This window comes from Fundulus heteroclitus, chromosome 20, assembly GCF_011125445.2.
Source record: "Fundulus heteroclitus isolate FHET01 chromosome 20, MU-UCD_Fhet_4.1, whole genome shotgun sequence".
Taxonomy (NCBI): domain Eukaryota; kingdom Metazoa; phylum Chordata; class Actinopteri; order Cyprinodontiformes; family Fundulidae; genus Fundulus; species Fundulus heteroclitus.
Genome location: NC_046380.1, coordinates 18,851,232 through 18,870,349, shown reverse-complemented (window position 1 = coordinate 18,870,349; position 19,118 = coordinate 18,851,232). Strand labels below are relative to the sequence as shown.

Below are 19,118 nucleotides of genomic sequence, written 5' to 3'. Positions count from 1 at the left end.
GTTTGTTTGTTTTATCATTAAAGAACAGAAAGTGTTGGGGCATATTTGTTTTCAACCCCCTGATTAAAGACTTTGTAGACGGCCCTTTCACTGCAATAAGTTTTTGAGGCATATTTTTGCCAAATATGAACATGTATAGATTGGCGGTTTTGCCCATTCTTCTTTGCAAAATAGCTGAATCTCAGTCCGATTCTACGGAGACTGTCTGTGAACGTCAATTTTCAAGTCTGGCCCCTCAGTTTTAATTAGATTTCCGTCTGGAGTGTGATGGGGCCAGTCTAACACATTGTTACGCTTTCCTCTAAACCATTCCGGTGTAGCCCTGGTGGCATGTTTAGGGTCGGTGCCCTGCTGGAAGGGGAACCTCTGCCCCAGTCTTACATATTTTGTAGCGTCTAGCAGGTTTTCATCAAAATGTTCCTTTACTTAGTTCCGTCCCTAAACCAGTCAACTCTGATCGGTTTTCTTTTCCCAGCGTAATAACGCCATTGATGCTAACACCAATAAGCCATGTAATGGTTTACAAGTTCAGTTCTGGTCTGATCTAGTCTGGTCAGACCACATCTGTCTACATATTTGCATCATGTAGGGAAACTGTTTTATGACTTCCTTTCAACAGTCGGCTTCTTTTTTGTGACTTTTCCATAAAGAGAAGATTTGTGGAGTCAAAGTGCATGACTAATATTATCCTGTTGACAGGCTCTCCCACCTGAGGTGTGAGTCTGGGCTGAATGGCTGCTTCTTTGATAGATGTCGTCATTGCTCAGACGGGATGCGATGGAGGACAATGCCTTTACAGTTGTGCCGTATTCTTTAAAAAAAAAAAAAAAACTTAATGAGATGTTCAACGCTCAAAGTTATTGCTTCAAAGCCAAAGCCTGATTTAAACTTCTACACTGTTCAGGTATTGACCCGTACTCGGCCTCCCCTGGTTCTTTTGTTTAATAATGTGGTGTTTGCATTGTAGACTTCTGTCGTAATAAAAAGACTCTTCAAACCGTAACTATATTTTACCATATTTAATCTAAAAGGCAGAGGAATGGGCTCTTGATCGAACATGACGCAACAGCAATGAATGTGGCAAGAGCCCCGACTGATCATTTCCTAAGCATTATAAAGAAGTCTAGGTACATGCCCATGCAAGGGCTGTACGCTTCCTAAATAATGTGTCACCACTTGGGTGCTATCAGATGACCTTGTGTCCCAGACTGTCTAGGTGTGCATGCTGCTCCCAGGACTGACGTTCCACTCGTTCATCCCATTTCTACATTCTACTGATACGCCACATTTCTAACAACACACAACTGACCTGTCTGCTGCGTTCCTTAGTCTTCAGGATGCTATTTGCTCACTAACTTTCTCTAACAAAATTCAACACAGAAAAGCTGAAATTATGCTAAGATTAAAAAAAAAAACACACAGTTAGTCTATATTTAGGAGGTGGCTTCGTAAAAGCATAAGGCTGCACTGGATGTTGTTCCGCAGTATCAGGATTAATGAGGCAGGAAAACGTCACGGTTATTCAAGACTTTGTGTTTATTCGTTACATTGAATGGCATTACAATACACTGAAGTTTGTAGTTCTGAAATGACATAACACAGACAAGTTCAAGGGGTATATATATATATATATATATATACCCCTTGCAGTGCATTGTGTATATTAGATAACTAGAGCCTAAAATTACTGCAAAGCCCCGTGAGTCATTTACATACGGGCCTGTCAATCATCCCTGCGTATTATGCTCACTTATTAGCATGCAACAGGTTGTGTATTCAAATTTATCCCGGACCGCGGCCACTATAATCCTCCACGTCTGGCAAATGAGGGATGGGGGGGCTGAGGACTGAGAGTGAAATTGCCTTTAGTAAAGAGCTGTGTTAATTCTAATGAGTGTTGGCAAAGCAGCCTAATAAAGATGACAGCACACATTCATATGCATTCATTTGTGTGCTCAGCTTGACGAAGTCTGCCCTGCAGGCTTAACAAAGGGGAGGAAGGAAGCCAGGGGGCAGGGGGGATGTGGGCTGTGGAGAATGATTGGGGAAGGGGGGGAGACGTCCTGAGGTCTCTCCAGTCTGAGGTTATAGCAGTGACAGCTGGGCCGGCAGGCTCTGCTTGGGCTCATTCTCTCTTCAGCGGCCTCCGACCATCGCCTCCCCAACAACAGCCAGACTGTGCGACACACACACACACACACACACACACACACACAAACACAGGATGCTCCATCCTGTTTACTGTTTACATTTCACAGAGGTTGGCCAACTTGGGAGGGCTTCCACAGTGTGATCACAGGCATTACAGCTGTCTGTGAGGTAGCAGTTTGTTTTTCCTGACCACTTCTTTTATCTATCACACCTTCTTGAATACTTCTCAAACTTCTTGTCGGTTATGTTGCAGCGCTGCAGCAGCGAGAGGAACAGTGCCTTACAAGAAATCTAGATATCCAGATTCAGCAAGGAGGTAAGAAAGGGGGTATAAAAAGGAAATTTTAAGTCAAGCTTTCAGAAAACAACAAGGTAAGCAGCTATATAAAAGAGAACAGCTGGGTCAAGGGTGCCCCGACGGCCACATCTGTTCGGAGGAATAAAAGGGCAGGACCCGATAGAACGACCTGCAGTGTGGTCCACAACAATGAGATCATTACCCAGCCAAAAGGGACACATGCTTTGTTTGACGGAGGCCCGGAGCCACAAGCACAGCTGAACAATGCAGGTCAAACAGAAGCTGATATTTATCAGGTCTTCTTTTATATTTGCTTTAGAAAGGGAAGGTGTTTGACACAGAGCGTTGGCATTATGCAAGGAGGCTGTATATTTAGTATTTTTGAGCGAATGGTACTTTAATAAAATGTCATCAATGGCGTTACACGCTTGCATGCAACAGGGTATAATAAAAGGCAGTAGTACCACCAGGAAACCAACAGAGGGCGTTCTTGGTACGATAACGCGCAGCGAGTGGCAGCACAGTGTAAACAGCTGATAAAAACAATCACCAGACACCCTGAGTCCTCATTTTGACATTATTTAATCACTCAAACCCTCATGTTTTAATTACTTTGATTTTTCTTTTCATTTTGGAATGCAATTTAAAATCTTGTTTTAACTTTTAGCTCGAGATGCTTCCCATAATATTACCGAACTGTCCTCTGACAGGGGCTCAAAGCATAAAACTTGATTGAGTCGTTCTCGACTGTGGAACAAGTTTCCTGTGTTTTTACATTATCTCGAGAGCCTGGACTCGTTAATAAAAGCACCTCAAGACATTCTTACTAAAACATGCTTTTTTTCTCGTAGTATATGTAAAAAAATAAATAAAAAATAAAAAAAAACGTTATTGCATTCATTAACTACTCATATCGTCTATTTTGCTCTTTGTCTTTTTAAGTAGGTTGAATTTAACCGCGTTTAAATATTTATACGCTCTATAAATACCTACTTGTGACGAGAAAAAAGCTGAGGGGGAACGATTATTTCAAAAACAGCACCCGCGTGGACTGAGCAGCCGCGTCACGTGACTGGGACAGGAAGCGTGTTTTGATGGAGTTGTAGGCAGCTCGGTGCAGGTTCGTTGTCTCGCTTTTACGTAGATCGTCAGTCCCGTGTAAACATGTTTATGCGTCGCTAGTTGTATATGTATTAATTTATGTTACATTAGGCCAGATGTGACATTAAGGGGTTGTGTTGAGCGTGTTCGCACCGGAAGTGGAGTTTGACAGCAGGTGGAATCCGGGTGACTCTCTTTTCATCTGCAAATGTTTGTCTTTTGACACATCAGCACACGGGATTTCGCAATGTGAAGGACATAAAACTGATGAGCAGGGGTAAAAACATGGTCCGTATCCGCTAGCGCTGTAAGTCCGGTTTATCGTCACCTTGGTTCACGGCTTTTGTACTTTTGAAGCAGCTGTTAGTGTAGTTATCTCGCGTGACTTATCGCTTCATTCAGTCACATTTATCCACGACAAAAAAAAATAGTCTTTACAACAACAACAAAAAAGGTATATTAAGAGGATTTGACCCTGAAACGGTCTCCAAATGTTAGTGTTTGTCGAGAGGTGACAGGTTTATTCAGCGTTACAGATAAAACGCCACAGTAGTGGCAGGGGCGTCAGTAGGAAATCAGGGGAGAGGGGCGCTCTTAGAGACATGTTGTTGTTGTTGTGTGTGTGTGTAGGGAAGGGGGGGACATGGTGTGTGTGTTAAAGGAGCATTAAGTAACTTTAAAATGAACCAAAATTGTTCTTGTTTGTCACCCAGGATGGAAGTAGCATTCCCTATAAACAATTCGGCGTCTCCATCAACGACATCTTTGTCAGGTTTTTCTCCTTTCGAAATTAGAGGTACGGTGCGGAGCGACGTTGGTGCAGTGTGTAGCCGTGTTTACTTCCTGATTCCTGACACAGTCGTATGAGAGTCCCCGGGGGTTCCCAGAACATAGCGCTGCATTTTGGTATTTTATCTTGGCAAAAGAGCAGCAGCCTGCAAACATAGAAGCCAGTAAGAGAAGTGGACCAGAAATAGAGCAGAATACAACAGCATATATATCTAACCTGTGTACGTAAAAATTCAGTGGGGTTTCACAGCAGCAATGGACCGTTGAGAAAACGGCACAATAGGCTGTCGTCAGTAGTGTAGGTGTTGTTCCAATTTGAAACACTAGGTGTCATTATTACTTATTTATACTTTAAAGGTATACTATGCAACCGGGGTTGATTTTCCAGCGAGGCTCCCCCCAGAGGGCGAAAGTAAAAGTGCACTGTGGTAAAGCTGCTCAGCTGTTCTGGTTTCTCCGTCAAGCCAGGCGCGGTTGTTTTGAGCTTAGCAGACAGGCGAACGCAACGAAAAGTGGAAAAAACGGCAGTACAAACAATGGTGAAGGTATGAAAAAAACACAGTGAAGGTATGAACATCCAGCTTCCCGCAGCGCTATCTTGGCGAGGCGGCCGTGGCCGCCGCCGCCGCCGCCGCCTCGCCAAGCCGCAGCGCGGCCGCCGCCGCCTCGCCAGTTTTATTATTATTATTATTATTATATTTTTTTTATGTTGGCGAGACGCTACCGCCACCGCCTCGCCATGCCGCGGCCGCCGCGGTAGCCTCTCGCCAACATAAAAAAATATATGTAATAATAATAATAATAATAATAATAAATAATATGCTTGCATGTTTATTTGACGTTAACACGCGGTTCTTTGTTGCTTTTGCGCGTACATATAGTGAATGGCAGGGCAAAAACACATGGAGTTCTTGCCATAAAGCGAGACTTCTGTGTGTGCGGGCCGTAAGCTCTTGCAATTGCAAGTGCGGTATTTCCCCCACAGACCCCCAGGGTGGCCGAGAAAACCTTTGTTCGACCTGAAATGACTCATTTAATCATCCAAAACGGTATGGAACACATTAATTAACTGAAAAATGTTGCATAGTATGCCTTTAAAGATGCATTAGGGAGTTTTGAGAAAACCGTGGATTTAGGCTCCATCTGAATATGTTTTTTGATGAAGGACTTTTTAGCCAAAGCAGAACTGCGTCCACGGTCACCATGATAACACCTGTCCGAATAGTGCAGTCAGTAAGGAAGGAGATAGGAAAAGGAACCTGTATGCTTCCTCTCACAGCTACTTTAGCATAAGAACCTCACAATGTCCCTTACCAGTGCTTAGGAGCTATAAGGAATCCCATAATCCTTTGCATGAGATGATGTATACAGGTTCCTCACCAGAATTTTTTTTTTCAGCGTAACAGTGTCATTTCCCAGTTCTCTGGATGCATTCCCGCAGCGTAGTGCAGCTAGAAGACGGCTTTTCATCAAGCTAATAATGGCTAGCATTAGCTTATGTTGTCCATGATGTTTATAGCTGCGCTGATGCGCATTCAAGTGCTTTACTGTCCTTTCTGTGTTGCTTTCAGACATCTGTCATACTGTTCCATGTCTTAATGACCGTAATTTTGAGAACTTTTAGCGTAATGGCCTGTGACACTGAAATGTAGCGAGAACTCTGCGTATAAGCACAGCCCACCTCGTGGAAGTTACCAAAAATGTCCTTGATAGATGAGAGTGCACACTTTGTAGTTCATTTTTAAGAGGCTGTAGGCCAGGATGTGACTCACATCATCCATGTGCGTTTCTTCCACGTAATGACGTCGGAGGTATATAGTCACGTTATATCCTTAAAAAAAACATTTGATATAATAAAATAAGGTTAAATACACTAAGCCTCTATCCTAATAATGTTTTGATGGTCCTTTTTGTGGATAGAAATAGCCCCCGCACCAGGTGCAATTAGCAGATATAAACAGACGTGGCACCATCTAGCGACAGTGTCGCAGAACTATTATAATGCCGGTTTGCTTAATTAAAAAATCAAATTAAATAATGCCAGGCTGAGCCTGACCCTCTGAAATGCCTCACAGTAATGCAGCAGCTCAGCGTGATTGAAGACCAACCATTATTAATTAAATAAACTTTAGGAGCCTCATATCAGAACATTTACTCAAGTCAGTCAACTCTGCGGTTACATCTGAGTAATTGGCAGGTTTAGCGTCCACTTCAGTGAACACCAACGGTCATACTGTATTCCCAGTGACATTCCAGTCTTTTCCCTTTTGAAGTCGTATATTTTTTGCGTTTTTTCCCTCGCTGGATCTTGGACCATTCTTCATTGTTTTGCTGGGAGATGCTAATAGCCGTTAGCCGCTTCCTTGTTTTAACCCCTGCTGTCCATACGCAGTACGTACTTCCTTTAAAATCATAAATAAACCTGAAAGGCTTTATTTGCTAACAAATCAAGCAAAAACAAAGCATAAAACACAAATAAACTACTAATACGCCAGCAGGACATGATAATCTTTTATAAAAACTTAACGCATAACGTGGCTACACACCTTTTTAAAGGATGTCTGAAATCAGCACAGCAGCCCGGGTTTATATGGCCAATCAATTTAATATGAAAGACTATTAGACATAAAATTTTAATGATGCCAAGATCAGATTTGGCTAAAAACTGGGATAGTGACCGTTTTTAAAAAGTGTTTTACAAGTTTTATTAAGTTACATTAAAATCTGTGACCCAAAATTCTCAGAAATGCTTAGGAAAGAAAATAAAATATTGCAAATAAGGTCTAAAAATGTGACAGTTTTATCGGTTTGAATACGTTTTAGAGAATTAACTTGTAATAGTTCTTTATTTACCAAAATTTAATGGAATCAAGAAAAAAAATCCCAAAGCAATTTTTGTATCAAGAGCTGCACAACTTTCCAAGCAGTAGGAGCATCACATGATGCTTGTAAATACTCACCATGAGCGTTCAAAGCTCTATTATTTGTGCTTTTGCTAGGAGCCACAAGTATCCAACAAGGGCCTTTTCATTTTTTTAATAAGCTATGACCCAAATTATGTTGCTATCACATTAGTCTCAGATGTTTGACCACTTAAAAAAATCAGCATTCAGGAAAATCTGGCCTTCTTTTTCTGATATCAGGTGAGCCGATTTCACATTATTCATTTAAGGTTACCGGTTACTAGAGTTAGGCTATTAATTGCTGATTTTGGGTTTTCTTTCAAGTCTGACTTGTTAAATACTATTTTTTTCTAAGGAACGTTGGCACATTTCCTTAGAACTTAGACAGCATTTTCCCACTTCCAAGTTGGAAAAAATAGATGGAATGATCCCCCAAAGTCAGACTCCTGACTTGGAAAGTTGGAGGTCCACAAGTAGACCTGAGTTTAAATAATTTTTTCCTGGATAGCATCTAAAACATAGTGACAGGAACACACTCCTCTTCAGCAACTAGATTGTATTTAATTAAACACACAGCACTGAAGAGTTCTGTCTGTGAACATGTCTCTTTATTTGAAGACATAAAATAGAGAGAAATGTTGTTAGTGGCTCTTATCACTAATGGGAAATAACCATGATCTGTTCTAATTTGAAACCACGGCCACTTGATTGTTGCGTCCCTAGTTATTACTCCTGTTATTTCCATTATAGACTTAATACCCCTAAATTATAGAAAATCAGTAGCTTCAGAGAATTTAAATACTTGCTTCTCTCATGATGTTTGCTGTTTTTTCCCCTATTAGTTGTGATGTGCTTAGTTAGTGTGCAAGGAGTGGGAATGTAAAATAACAAGGATTACAAGTTCACGGTGTAATTTTTTTTCTGCCACTACTCTGCATGTACTATACAGGAGCCTGAAAATGTACATTACTGTGCAATGATCCTTTTTAGAACAAACGCTTGACTTACATTGATTTGAAACCCACATTGGTTATGCTGGGGGGATGGAGTTAGGCATTAATATACTGTAAATATCAATCTGAGACATTCAAAGGGGCCTTTATAAACATCCTGTATTTTACTAAGGGGGCCAAAGACTTGGTTGTTGGTGTATTATAGTTCACTGGCTGCTTAGTTTCAGTCATGAGAACAAACTTGGATCATCCCTGGAGCTATATCTGAACACTAGCTCTTACACACAGGACCCCGAACACACAATTACAGTCGTATACAGTAATCTGGACTATTATTGAAAAGTTAATTTATTTCAGTAACTCGACTCACCAAGTGAAACACATTATATATATTAATTTCACACAGACTGATGTGTTCAAGCCATTATTTTCTGCATACAGCTGATAAAACGGCACTTTTAAGATTACAATATTGTATCATACAATTAAAAAATAAATGCAGAAATGTTGGCTTGTTTAAAAAGTATATATTATAACTCAAAGGTTGTTGTTGTTTTTTTCAAAAGGTCCTTTTAAGCTGACAAACAAGCCTCTAATTTATTCAATTTCCCAGTTTCTTTTGTTGTTGTGTTCCTCAAACATCCAAGCAGTTTGAGATTTTATGTGATTTTGCTTTTAACCATGAATCACCTTTTCATAAGTTGATATAAAGATGATATATTAAATGTTATTGGAATAGGACCAGAATAACAATGTGTGCCTAAGTCTTCTTTTTCGTTATTTTTGCAGCAATTATAGATAAAAGAATTGATCATTTTAGCTGTCTGGTCTTTCTTGATCTTTTATTCTCTCATTGAGCTTTTTTACCTTTGTGAATCAGAGCCAATATCTCGTAGCTGCTAAGGCAGTCATGCAGTTTGGCCTTTGCTGTTTGCATTGCCGCTGTGCAAACATGACAACCGGCTGCTGGGATTCCAGATGTTGTCCTCGGTCATAAAGTCAGCTTCGTCCTGTGGCCGTTCTAGGCACTGTTTACAATTTTCAGTCTCCCTTTAGATCAGTGGACATTTAAAAACCCTATTTCTCTAAAATGCTCTGCATAAGTAAAGAATTTGTAAGCAAACACTAATCTCTTGTATAATAAAGGGATTTTCATTTATGTTAACTACTTTATGTGAGCTTGACTGAATCTGAATCATTTACAAAGTGCTGCAGAATCTAAAGTCTTATTCTTATAACTAGATTTCCCCATGAAAAAGTACGGTATGTATTATAACATTAGATGAGCATAAGCAAAATGTTAATGGATTATAATAATCTTTGGCTCCATTTCATTGTAATTCAATTTAAGCAAAGCCACAATTCTAACCGTTCTTTACTCATTTTGTTTATTTCTAATTGGAACAAGATTAGATCAATTATTTTGCGATCAATTGCTTTCTTAAAAAAATATTTTCAATGAGGCTTCATAAATCGAATAGAAAAAAATAGTACAACATTGAGCCGCCTATTGTTCAAATAACATTTAAAAAAGTAAAGAGTTACAATGACTAAAGAGCATTTTGTTTAAAAAAATCAATTTCAAAGCTGTCATCCATTGAAAACGTTAGAAATATTATGCTCATTTAGGACCCATTGCATTTAGTTAGACATAAAAAAAGGTAATATGAATGAATATCTTGTCCATTTATATGGATATATTACTCGACCTCTTCTCATTTTAATCAAGATATCCATTCTGTTTACGTTTTTTCTGTCTTTCTCAATAGAGGACTGTTATCCCTTGCAAAATCATCAGTGAGGGGGCAGGATTTTCCCAGAACAACCAACCAGTCCAGCTCTTAGACTGGAAGCTCAACAGCCCTGAGCAAAGAGCAAAAGTCCACACCCCCTCCGCTCACATTGCTGCACTGGAGACTGGATCGATGCCTCTTGAGGAACCTGAAAAGAACGAGGACTTTTCTAAGTAAAGGATCTATTCTATCGTTGCAGGTGGGGAAACTTCTAGTGTCTAAATTTCATGTATCCTGGTTATGTTGGATAGTTCTAATCACTGCTCTGGTTTGAATCCTGTTTATGAAAGGTTTTCTTAAGGGATTTTGATCTTTGCAACTCTGCTGCATTAAATGTGTGCATTTGTATTTCCAAGTAAAATCTGCATTTGTATTTCCAAGTAAAATCTTGTGAGTTCATCTTTGAACTAGCTGATGAAATGTTCTCCTACTAAAATATTTGTGTTGCCCATTAAATGATACCAATTTTTGAAAAAATCTCTATTCTCTTTCAGGATTGTTGTCCATCAGGACTAGAAGATGTCTTTAGCTGCCTCTCTGCTTCTCGTCGCTCTTTGTGCCAACGGAGGATACGGCGATAAGGGAAAAGAGGCTCCGAGAACAGGCCATGTTTCTGTGGTCATAGTGGGAGGAACCGGAGACCTGGCGAGGAAATATCTGTGGCAGGGGTTCTTTCAGCTCTATGTCGACCAGGTCAGTGGCGGAAACAGCTTTTCGTTCTACGCCGGCGGCCTGTCCCCGTCCGAGAAGGCCACACCGGTCCTTTTCGAGATCCTGAAGGCAGTCGCCTGCTCCAAGGACGTGTCTCAGGAACGCTGCGCCATCCTGAAGGAGCAGTTCCTGCGGCTCTCGCAGTATCGACAGCTGAAAAGCCTGGAGGACTACCAGGAGCTGGCCAAGCACATCGAGCAGCAGCTCCAGCAGGAGGGCATGAAGGAAGCCGGCCGGCTCTTTTACCTCTCCGTGCCGGCGTTCGCGTACGCCGACGTCGCAGAGAAGATCAACGGCAGCTGCAGGCCGGCCGGCGGGAGCTGGCTGAGGGTCGTGCTCGAGAAACCGTTCGGACACGACTACAGGAGCGCACAAGTGTTGGCAACTGAACTCCTGAGCGCGCTGAAGGACGAAGAGATGTACAGAATTGACCACTACTTAGGAAAGCAGGTAAGGAAAGATCGAAGGCATGCCGTATTACTGTCCCAAGTAACCGTTGAGGTGTTTATATTTTTTATTCCTCTTTTCTTTGGTAAAGGTGGTCTCCAAGATACTTCCGTTCAGGATAGAGAACAGAAAGTTTTTGGATCCCATCTGGAACAGACATCACATCGAGAGGATAGAGATTGTTTTGAAAGAGACTCTGGATGTTAAAGGTGATCAAAGGTTTCCGCCGCCTTGTTTTAAATAATATAACCTTAAATTAGTTTTCACCCTATCAGTGCCATGAGTGTTGGTGCCACATAAAATTCATTTATCAGAAGCATTTTTAACATGCGCCTTATGTCAGACTGTCGATGGAACTTTCAATTAAGAATCCATTTCATACTCTTTCCCTATTGTATACATAGAAGTGCGTGGCATCATGAAGTCTTTAAAAATCTGGTCGTATCTGCCAGAGCATCAAAAATTGGTTTTCAGTGGGTCTTAGAATTAGAATAATGATTAAATATATAAGACCAAATCAAGATAAAAATGTTTCTCCAGACAGAAAATTAGCCTTATTCCAAGGTCATCTTGGTCTCCAGACCTCAGGTGCAGAGAATATAGGAGAACCAAGGACTCGGGAAGATGTAGAGTTTATGTAAAAGCAATTTTTTCTTTATGTATTTTTCCCCCCACTGAATAAATGTATTTATTTTAAAGATTGATTTTATTTATTTTTTCTTAAACATTTTTTAGAGGGTGAATACTACAACAAACAAACAATTTATTTTAAGGTTTAGGTAAACAAATAAAAACCTTGCAACACATTCAGTCCTCACATCAGCTCTTATACTGGGAGAAAGCACTTTTATAACTTGTTAAAACATTTGCATGCACCAAAATGATTAAATATTATCTCAAACCTGGGGTTGTGCACCTTTTAGCCTTTTGAAGCATGTCAGTCACCTCATCCTAATTGCTCCCATAAACGACTACACAAGGGACAATGAACTCGGCCGTCGTGTCACCTGCTGTCCTATCGACAATGCCTAATCCAGACAAGCTGCAGAGAGGGAGATCAAAGTTCTGGTCAGAGCTCGTGTCCTGAAAAAAAAGGTGCTATTCATCAGGGGAAATATAAACGCAGTTGTGCAACACATCTCCCTGGCAGGTAAGCTGGCCAGGGTGACATTTTCTATCTTTAGGTGATGTTGCATCCTTTTTACACACAATACACGGTGTAAAATAAATTCTATTTAACTTTTTTATCCCGACAGTTAGCCAGAAATAAGGCACAGCATCCCTATTTTGGCCAGAGGTGTCAGAAACCAAAGAATAAAGTTGTTCAATAACTATTTATTGAATTTAAATGAAACAAATAAATATGATTATCTACATTAAAATACTTATATACAGTATTAATAAATTAAAGTATGTATTCGTTGTGTGTAACAAAAAAAAAAAACAGGAAAGTATATAATAGTTTCTTAATAAATTATTTCATTTTAAAAGTTTAGTTAAATGTAAAAGGTATAACGGACAATCTTTTTCGGCTTTGAGTTTCGGGGATATTTAATTTATCTATTGGTTGTCCCACATCAGTCTTTCTAATGCCAGTGTGCGTGATCGCTCATTACTGGTCTCCTCTTGCTGGCTGCACATGCACATCTCTAGTGTTTATGTATCGGGTTAGCTTTGCTGTTAGCCTTTCGTTAATTATAGCTCCGTCGCTCTCACCGTATACTCTGAACATGGCTGAGAGTCGCAAGAAGCAAACTGTCATACATGTTTCTGAGAAAAAGATGAAGGCCTCAGAAGAGATAAATAAGACCAGAATTGATTTAGGAGATGTTTTTTTCTTTTTACATGATCCCACCAAGGATTAGAAGAGCAGGTGAGATGGTCTTGCACATACACAGTTATTCAAAAAGGGACTTGGGCGTTTCTTACTTGCATGTCTGGTAAAATTGCAGACTCTACATTTTTTTTAAAACTTTATGTGAAACTTGTGCATCAATTATATTAAAAGTGCAAATATTTCCATTATACGAAACATGCCTGAAACGAAAGAATAAACTTCTTTAATCCCACCCCTTTCTTACCTAAACAGTAGAAGTAACTAATCAGTTGCCTTTAACTGCTTCACTTTTTTTTAGCCACATGTAAATATGTAAGTTTTTAGATGCCAATTCAGAATTAGAAATAAACCTGCTATATAAAAGTAGGTAAATAGATTGTATTGAGCATTTGTATTCGTCACATTTATTTATTTATTTATTTATTTATTTAATCAGGATAGTGCACATTAATGAACAATCTTATACTCCTGTACAGATTGTAAATGAGCCAGATTATAGCATAGTTGCTAATTTACATCTGTCGTCCTGAGGCAGGAAAAGTAAAAAAAACAACACAAGATCACAAAATACAATATCAGTCAAAATACATAGACACACGTTCAAACAATGACATTACAAAAATAAAATTAGTGAGTGCATGACTGAGAACTTTTATGTTGTACGAGTTGCTTCTGTTGAGCTGTGTTACGTTTTAGTTGCTAAAGTCAATTGAATTAGTCTGGAGTTTGGTGGAATATCATATTTTAGTGGTTTATGAGGCTCATTGACAGTTTAATCTGCTTCATGATGGGCTGTGGCACACAAACCATAAAATAACCAAACATATAATAAAATGAATATGATTGTAGGTAGGATTTCAACGCAAGTATTTTATTATTTCCACATGTAATTCTTTGTTATACTTTGACCCACTTAAATGGGTATATTTTTTTATTAATGTATTTAACTAAGATATATAATAAATGTTTAACTTGTAATACCAGCAAAAGCTACAACATATTGTGTATTAAATCTTTATTTCTGTATTTATTAATGCTGAGTCTTTCTGGAAATGCGTGTTCATGTCCGGTCGTGTTTAACCTCAGGTCGTATTCCCTTCTATGACGAGTACGGAGTGATCCGAGATGTCCTGCAGAACCACCTGACCGAGGTCATGACTCTGCTGGCGATGAAGCTCCCTGCCAACGTGAGCAACAGTGAAGAAGTTCTCCGAAACAAGCTGGAGGTCCTCAGCTCCATGCTGCCTTTAGGAAAGAATCAAGCTGTGATCGGACAGTACCAGAACTACAAAAGCGAGGTTCAACAGGAGCTGAATAAAACTAAGGAGCATGTCAGCCTGACGCCAACATTCGCAGGTGAGCACAGAGCTTTCTTCCATCATTTCGTTCTCTTTATTTTATAAACGGTGGCCCACCAAAGTATTAACAGTCCTTCACATCTTGAAATGCGGCATCCACAAACTTGAATATATTTAGCTGGTATTTTGTGCGATAGACAAACACAAAAGTGTGCATAATTGTGTAGAAAAAGGAAAGTAAATGATTTATTTATTTACAAATAAGAAGCTGAACAGTAGGTTGCGCTATTCTGGACCAATCTTCTTAGCAAAAAGACTCAAACTCAGTCATATTTGATGGAAAACATCAGTGATGACCCAGATTCTCAGACTCAAAGTCCAGATTTGGCTCTTTACTTTGACTAGGCCGCTTTAACACGTGAACATTTTTTGATCTAAACCTCTCCATTGTAGCTCTGGCTGTATGTTTAGTGTCATTATCCTGCTAGAACGTCAACCTTCACGATTTAAAAAATCTATGGACGAAGAAGTTATACGGCAGACCTAGCGATGCAGAAGAGCTGAAGGCCACCATCAGAGCCACCTGGGCTCTCATAACACCTGAGCGGTGCCACAGATGACTCCATGCCACACCGCATTGCTGCAGTAATCCAGGGAAAAGGAGCCCCAACTGAGTATTGAGTTCTGCACATGCTCATACTTTTCAGCTGGCCAGCATTTATTGAAATAATATTTTTTGTATTGGTCTTAAGTAATATTAAAATTTTCTGAGATACTGAATTTGGGGTTTTCATCAGTTGTCAGTTATAATCATGAAAATTAAAAGAAATAAAGACTTGAAATATATCAGTCTGTGTGTAATGAGACACGTTTCACTTTTTGAATGGAAATGTTGAAAAATAAATCACCTTTTTCATGATATTCTAATTATATGACCAGCACCCGTGTACGCTCTGATTGTGTTGCAGCTGTTCTGGCCCATATCGACGAGGCGCAGTACGAAGGCGTGCCCATTCTCCTGATCTCGGGGAAGATGTTGGACGAGCGCGTGGGGTACGCGCGCGTGCTTTTCAAGAACGACGTCTTTTGCCTTCAGAGCCAGAACAACGTTCACTGCAGACCTAAACAGATCGTCTTCTACTTTGGACACGGCAGCCTTGAATATCCAGCGGTTCTGGTCAGCAAGAATCTATTCAAACCGGCTTTAACAGGCGGCGAGTGGAGGGAAGTGACGGAGCACAAAGACGTCAGCGTTTTGGGTTTGCAGATTTCTGATTACTACGTGCAAACCCCAGCAACAGAAAAGGAGGCTTACTCGCAGCTCATCTCTCACATCTTTGCTGGACAGAAGAATAATTTTGTAAGCACTGAAAACCTTTTGGCCTCCTGGGAAGTATGGACTCCACTCCTCAGCAACCTAAAGGGCGCTTTCCCCCGGATATACCCCGGCGGCGCTGACAACGGAGACATGCTGGACGTTCACCTGAGGGGGAAAGAAATCCGCTACAACAGCGAGGTGGTGATAATCAGCCCTGATCAGATGGGGGGGACGTCGGCGGACAGTTTCCAGGTGATGCAGGGGAAATTTCGCAGCGCTGAGATGGTGTCCGCCTGGACGGAGGAGCTGGTGGAGAGGCTGGCTGCGGACATGCAGGAAGCGGCGGAGGCAGCCGTGCGGGAGAGCGGGGTCTTCCACCTGGCCCTCTCCGGAGGCTCGACTCCCATCGCTCTCTTCCACAGGCTGGTCCTGCACCACTTCTCCTTCCCCTGGAGAGACACGCACGTCTGGATGGTGGACGAGCGCTGCGTCCCTCTCACCGAGAGGGAGTCTAACTTCCACAGCATGCACGAACACCTCCTGCACCACGTGAGGATCCCGTACTACAACATCCACCCCATGCCGGTGCAGCTCAACCAGCGTCTCTGCGTGGAGGAGGACGGAGGAGCCCAGCTGTACGAGAAAGAGATCAACAAAGTCGTCAACGGATCCAGCTTTCATTTCGTGGTGCTGGGCGTCGGCTACGACGGCCACACGGCGTCTCTGTTCCCCGGTGGGAAGCTGAACGAGCTGGGAGAAGGTCTGGTGGCTCTCACGGAGAGCCCCATCAAGCCTCACCGGCGAATGAGCCTCACTTTTAGAGCCATTAACCGAGCGCGCACCGTCGCTCTTCTGGTGATGGGCAAAGGCAAACATGAGCTGGTCACCCAGCTGAGCCGAGTCAAGGACAACCTGGAGAAATATCCCGTCACATGGGTGAATCCAGCTGATGGAAGGCTGGTTTGGTATATAGACTATGATGCACTTTTAGGCTAGAGGCCTATATTTTTCCTCATTTTCAGTCAGAATGTAGCTGCTTTGATGGAAACACTAGTTAGGGAAGCAATACAAAACCAATGAACCAGCTCAGAAGTCCAGTAACTTGAGTTTTTTTTTTTCTTTAACTACAAATCACAATTTACTAAACATTTCCTCCACCTTGAGCTCGTGACCACAGTCAGAAGTTTACATACACTCACCATGGCATCGATGGCATTAGTTTTTGACTTTTATTCATTTTAGCCATTCAATTTCTACTCAAATGACAGAAAATACAACTTCAATAACTTCTAAAAACTAAAAATTGGTTCAGTCTCTTGGATTTTATTTTCTAACCCATTTGTTGGTCTGAAAGCGACATTAGGTGAACAATCTGTAAAATCCAAAGAGCCATATTTGCCCTTGTCCTATAGAATATACAAGTCTTATTAGCACCTCCTGTATAAATTATTTATATTTTAAGCTTAAGACAAATAAAAAACAAATTAGTTTAAAAGAATATTAAAATATTTAATTTTGGGGGATTAAATGTTGTGTATTTATGGAAAATGAAGGAACAACATAGTTTGCAGCCTACTGTGAAATGAAAGGACTAAACAACAAAAATATTTCTTCTGTCATTAGAGCCATTCTGTTCTGGATGTTTTGTGCAAATATGGGTTGAAAAAAAAAAAAACACAGGTAATGCTAACATCCCCTTTCCACTTGCTTACAGTTCAAAACACTCCTCAGTTCTTGATCGCTTTTAGCCAAGCCTGTGAAGAGCCACTGTGGACAGTCGGATGTTGCAGCAGAACAAAGATCCCAAACGAACATCAAAAAGCGGTTTTAGCATGAATAAAATATATCTGCAGTCATGACTCCAACTTGACCTCTGCTGGCAATGCATGGACTATACCTAAGTCAGGCTCTTCAAATATGAAAAGAATTATTGAAATGAATAATTAAAAGGCCCAAATATATATGACATTGATGCCTGTGGTAGATGTAAACGTCTGACCTGCACTATAAGTAAGTCAAGAAGCTCTGAGATCAGTGAAAACTGCTGAAGGTTCCCTGATTAATGGAAACTGGGACCCTCTAAGACTCCAGGAGGCCCATTAGTTATACCTAGTTAATAAAAGCCCTGCAGTGTGGTGATAAACCTAATCTTTAAAAGCAGGCGAAAGTCTTGAGTACCGGCAGTTTATAGATGATGGATAAAAGATATTTGGGTTTTTTTCTATTAAAAGAAGAAACCTTATGTGAAATGTGTGGATGAATGCAGTTGTAGACTAAAAAAAAAATAAAAAAAAAGTGAGCTGAGTGGAAATGTAGACAGATAAGAGGCCTCTATCTTTCCAGTTTATGGTAGAAAGTTTATAGCGTGTGATGGTGGGAAAACTGGTGTTTAGAGCCAAACAAACTGGACTGATTTGTTTTAGACAGAACTAATAGTTCTGGTTTGTTAGTGGGAATCAAACCACATCTCAGGTGTATCTGCAGATTCTGCGTAATCTGCCGTTCTAGATTTTAAGATTGTTTGGTTACGGGGTTACAATGCAACTTAAATTGTGTTTTCCTGAATTTATAGTGTGATGAAAGTTCTTGTTGCTCCAGAGATTTTTGAACAGTAGACATTCCTTTGTGGTCATTTCTTTACAATCTGCAGGTGATTTTTTTTTTTTTTTTTTATAATTCTTTCATGCATTTCAGTGAGCTGTTCATGAGGTTCACCTTGAGTGTTTTTTTTTTCTTTCAATAAAAGTCTGATGGTACTATATTCCCGCTCAAATCTTCTTTTATGCATTAAAATGGATGAATTTTATTTAACGTCAGGCCGTGGCACCTTTTAGAGAACCTGAAACACACGCGTAACATACATTTGAAAAGTATTCGGTAGAGGAAATATTACTTCTAATTTCTTAGCTAGAAAATCTTTGTTCGGGGGGGATGATCAGAGTCTTTCTTACTGCAGTTCCTCCACAGCATCAATAAGAAAAGACGTTAGCTTGTTGCAGCTTGAATAGCGCCTTAAAAACACAAAGGTCACCCAAGATTACAACATGCTGGTCAACAGATAGACGGCAGAAACAAGACGGAGCATTTGAGGAGTGGGTTGTTCTTCCTGGGATTTGTTACTTTCTCACATATTTTTTTTTTAGCTTGCGTCACATTTACCTCCAGACTAATGCAAGCATGTTTGGTTCTTTAAATTTAAGTTCAATTGGCCCGATCAGACACTACCCGCTGTTCTTAGAAATAAAATGCTAAATTAGAAACGGAGCAAAAAACTCACGTTCTTAAAATACATTTTCTTCATTAAATCTCACATTTAAACTCCAACTCGGGGTTGGTGCTGCTGCTGGCACTTCTCATAAAACCTCCAGTTTTGAAACAAGTGCTTTTATAAAAGTTTAAAAAGTAATTGCTTTTCCATCCATAATAAATTATTCTCTGATTTGATGTTGTAATTAAAGGTTTTCAGTTGTTTTGCTTCCATAAGAGATAATGTTTTAGCTGCCCCTTTCAAATCCGTGT

The 19,118-nt window shown here is 40.4% G+C and overlaps 1 protein-coding gene across 4 annotated transcripts; it reads left to right on the top strand.

Moving 5' to 3' along the window:
* Positions 1 to 3,477: 3,477 nt before the first annotated feature.
* Positions 3,478 to 18,360, top strand: h6pd (hexose-6-phosphate dehydrogenase (glucose 1-dehydrogenase)). 4 transcript variants are annotated; one of them, XM_036152004.1, is made up of 6 exons: positions 3,478 to 3,569; positions 9,965 to 10,161; positions 10,483 to 11,149; positions 11,238 to 11,355; positions 14,070 to 14,339; positions 15,250 to 18,360. In XM_036152004.1, the coding sequence occupies exons 3-6, from the start codon at positions 10,508 to 10,510 to the stop codon at positions 16,593 to 16,595; spliced, it is 2,376 nt and encodes a 791-aa protein (XP_036007897.1). In that variant the 5' UTR covers positions 3,478 to 3,569; positions 9,965 to 10,161; positions 10,483 to 10,507; the 3' UTR covers positions 16,596 to 18,360. The 4 variants fall into 4 exon arrangements, with proteins under 4 accessions (XP_036007897.1, XP_012728772.2, XP_021177591.2 ...); XM_012873318.3 differs by having other exon boundaries at positions 9,965 to 10,187; XM_021321916.2 differs by lacking the exon at positions 3,478 to 3,569 and adding an exon at positions 3,576 to 3,838 and having other exon boundaries at positions 9,965 to 10,187.
* Positions 18,361 to 19,118: the final 758 nt, after the last annotated feature.

Bases quoted from the DNA above. Each gene is read 5' to 3' on its own strand.
- h6pd (XM_036152004.1), top strand. From the start codon at position 10,508: ATGTCTTTAGCTGCCTCTCTGCTTCTCGTCGCTCTTTGTGCCAACGGA. The intron at 11,356-14,069 runs GTGATCAAAGGT...GTTTAACCTCAG, and splicing joins AGAGACTCTGGATGTTAAAG to GTCGTATTCCCTTCTATGAC. The intron at 14,340-15,249 runs GTGAGCACAGAG...ATTGTGTTGCAG, and splicing joins CCTGACGCCAACATTCGCAG to CTGTTCTGGCCCATATCGAC.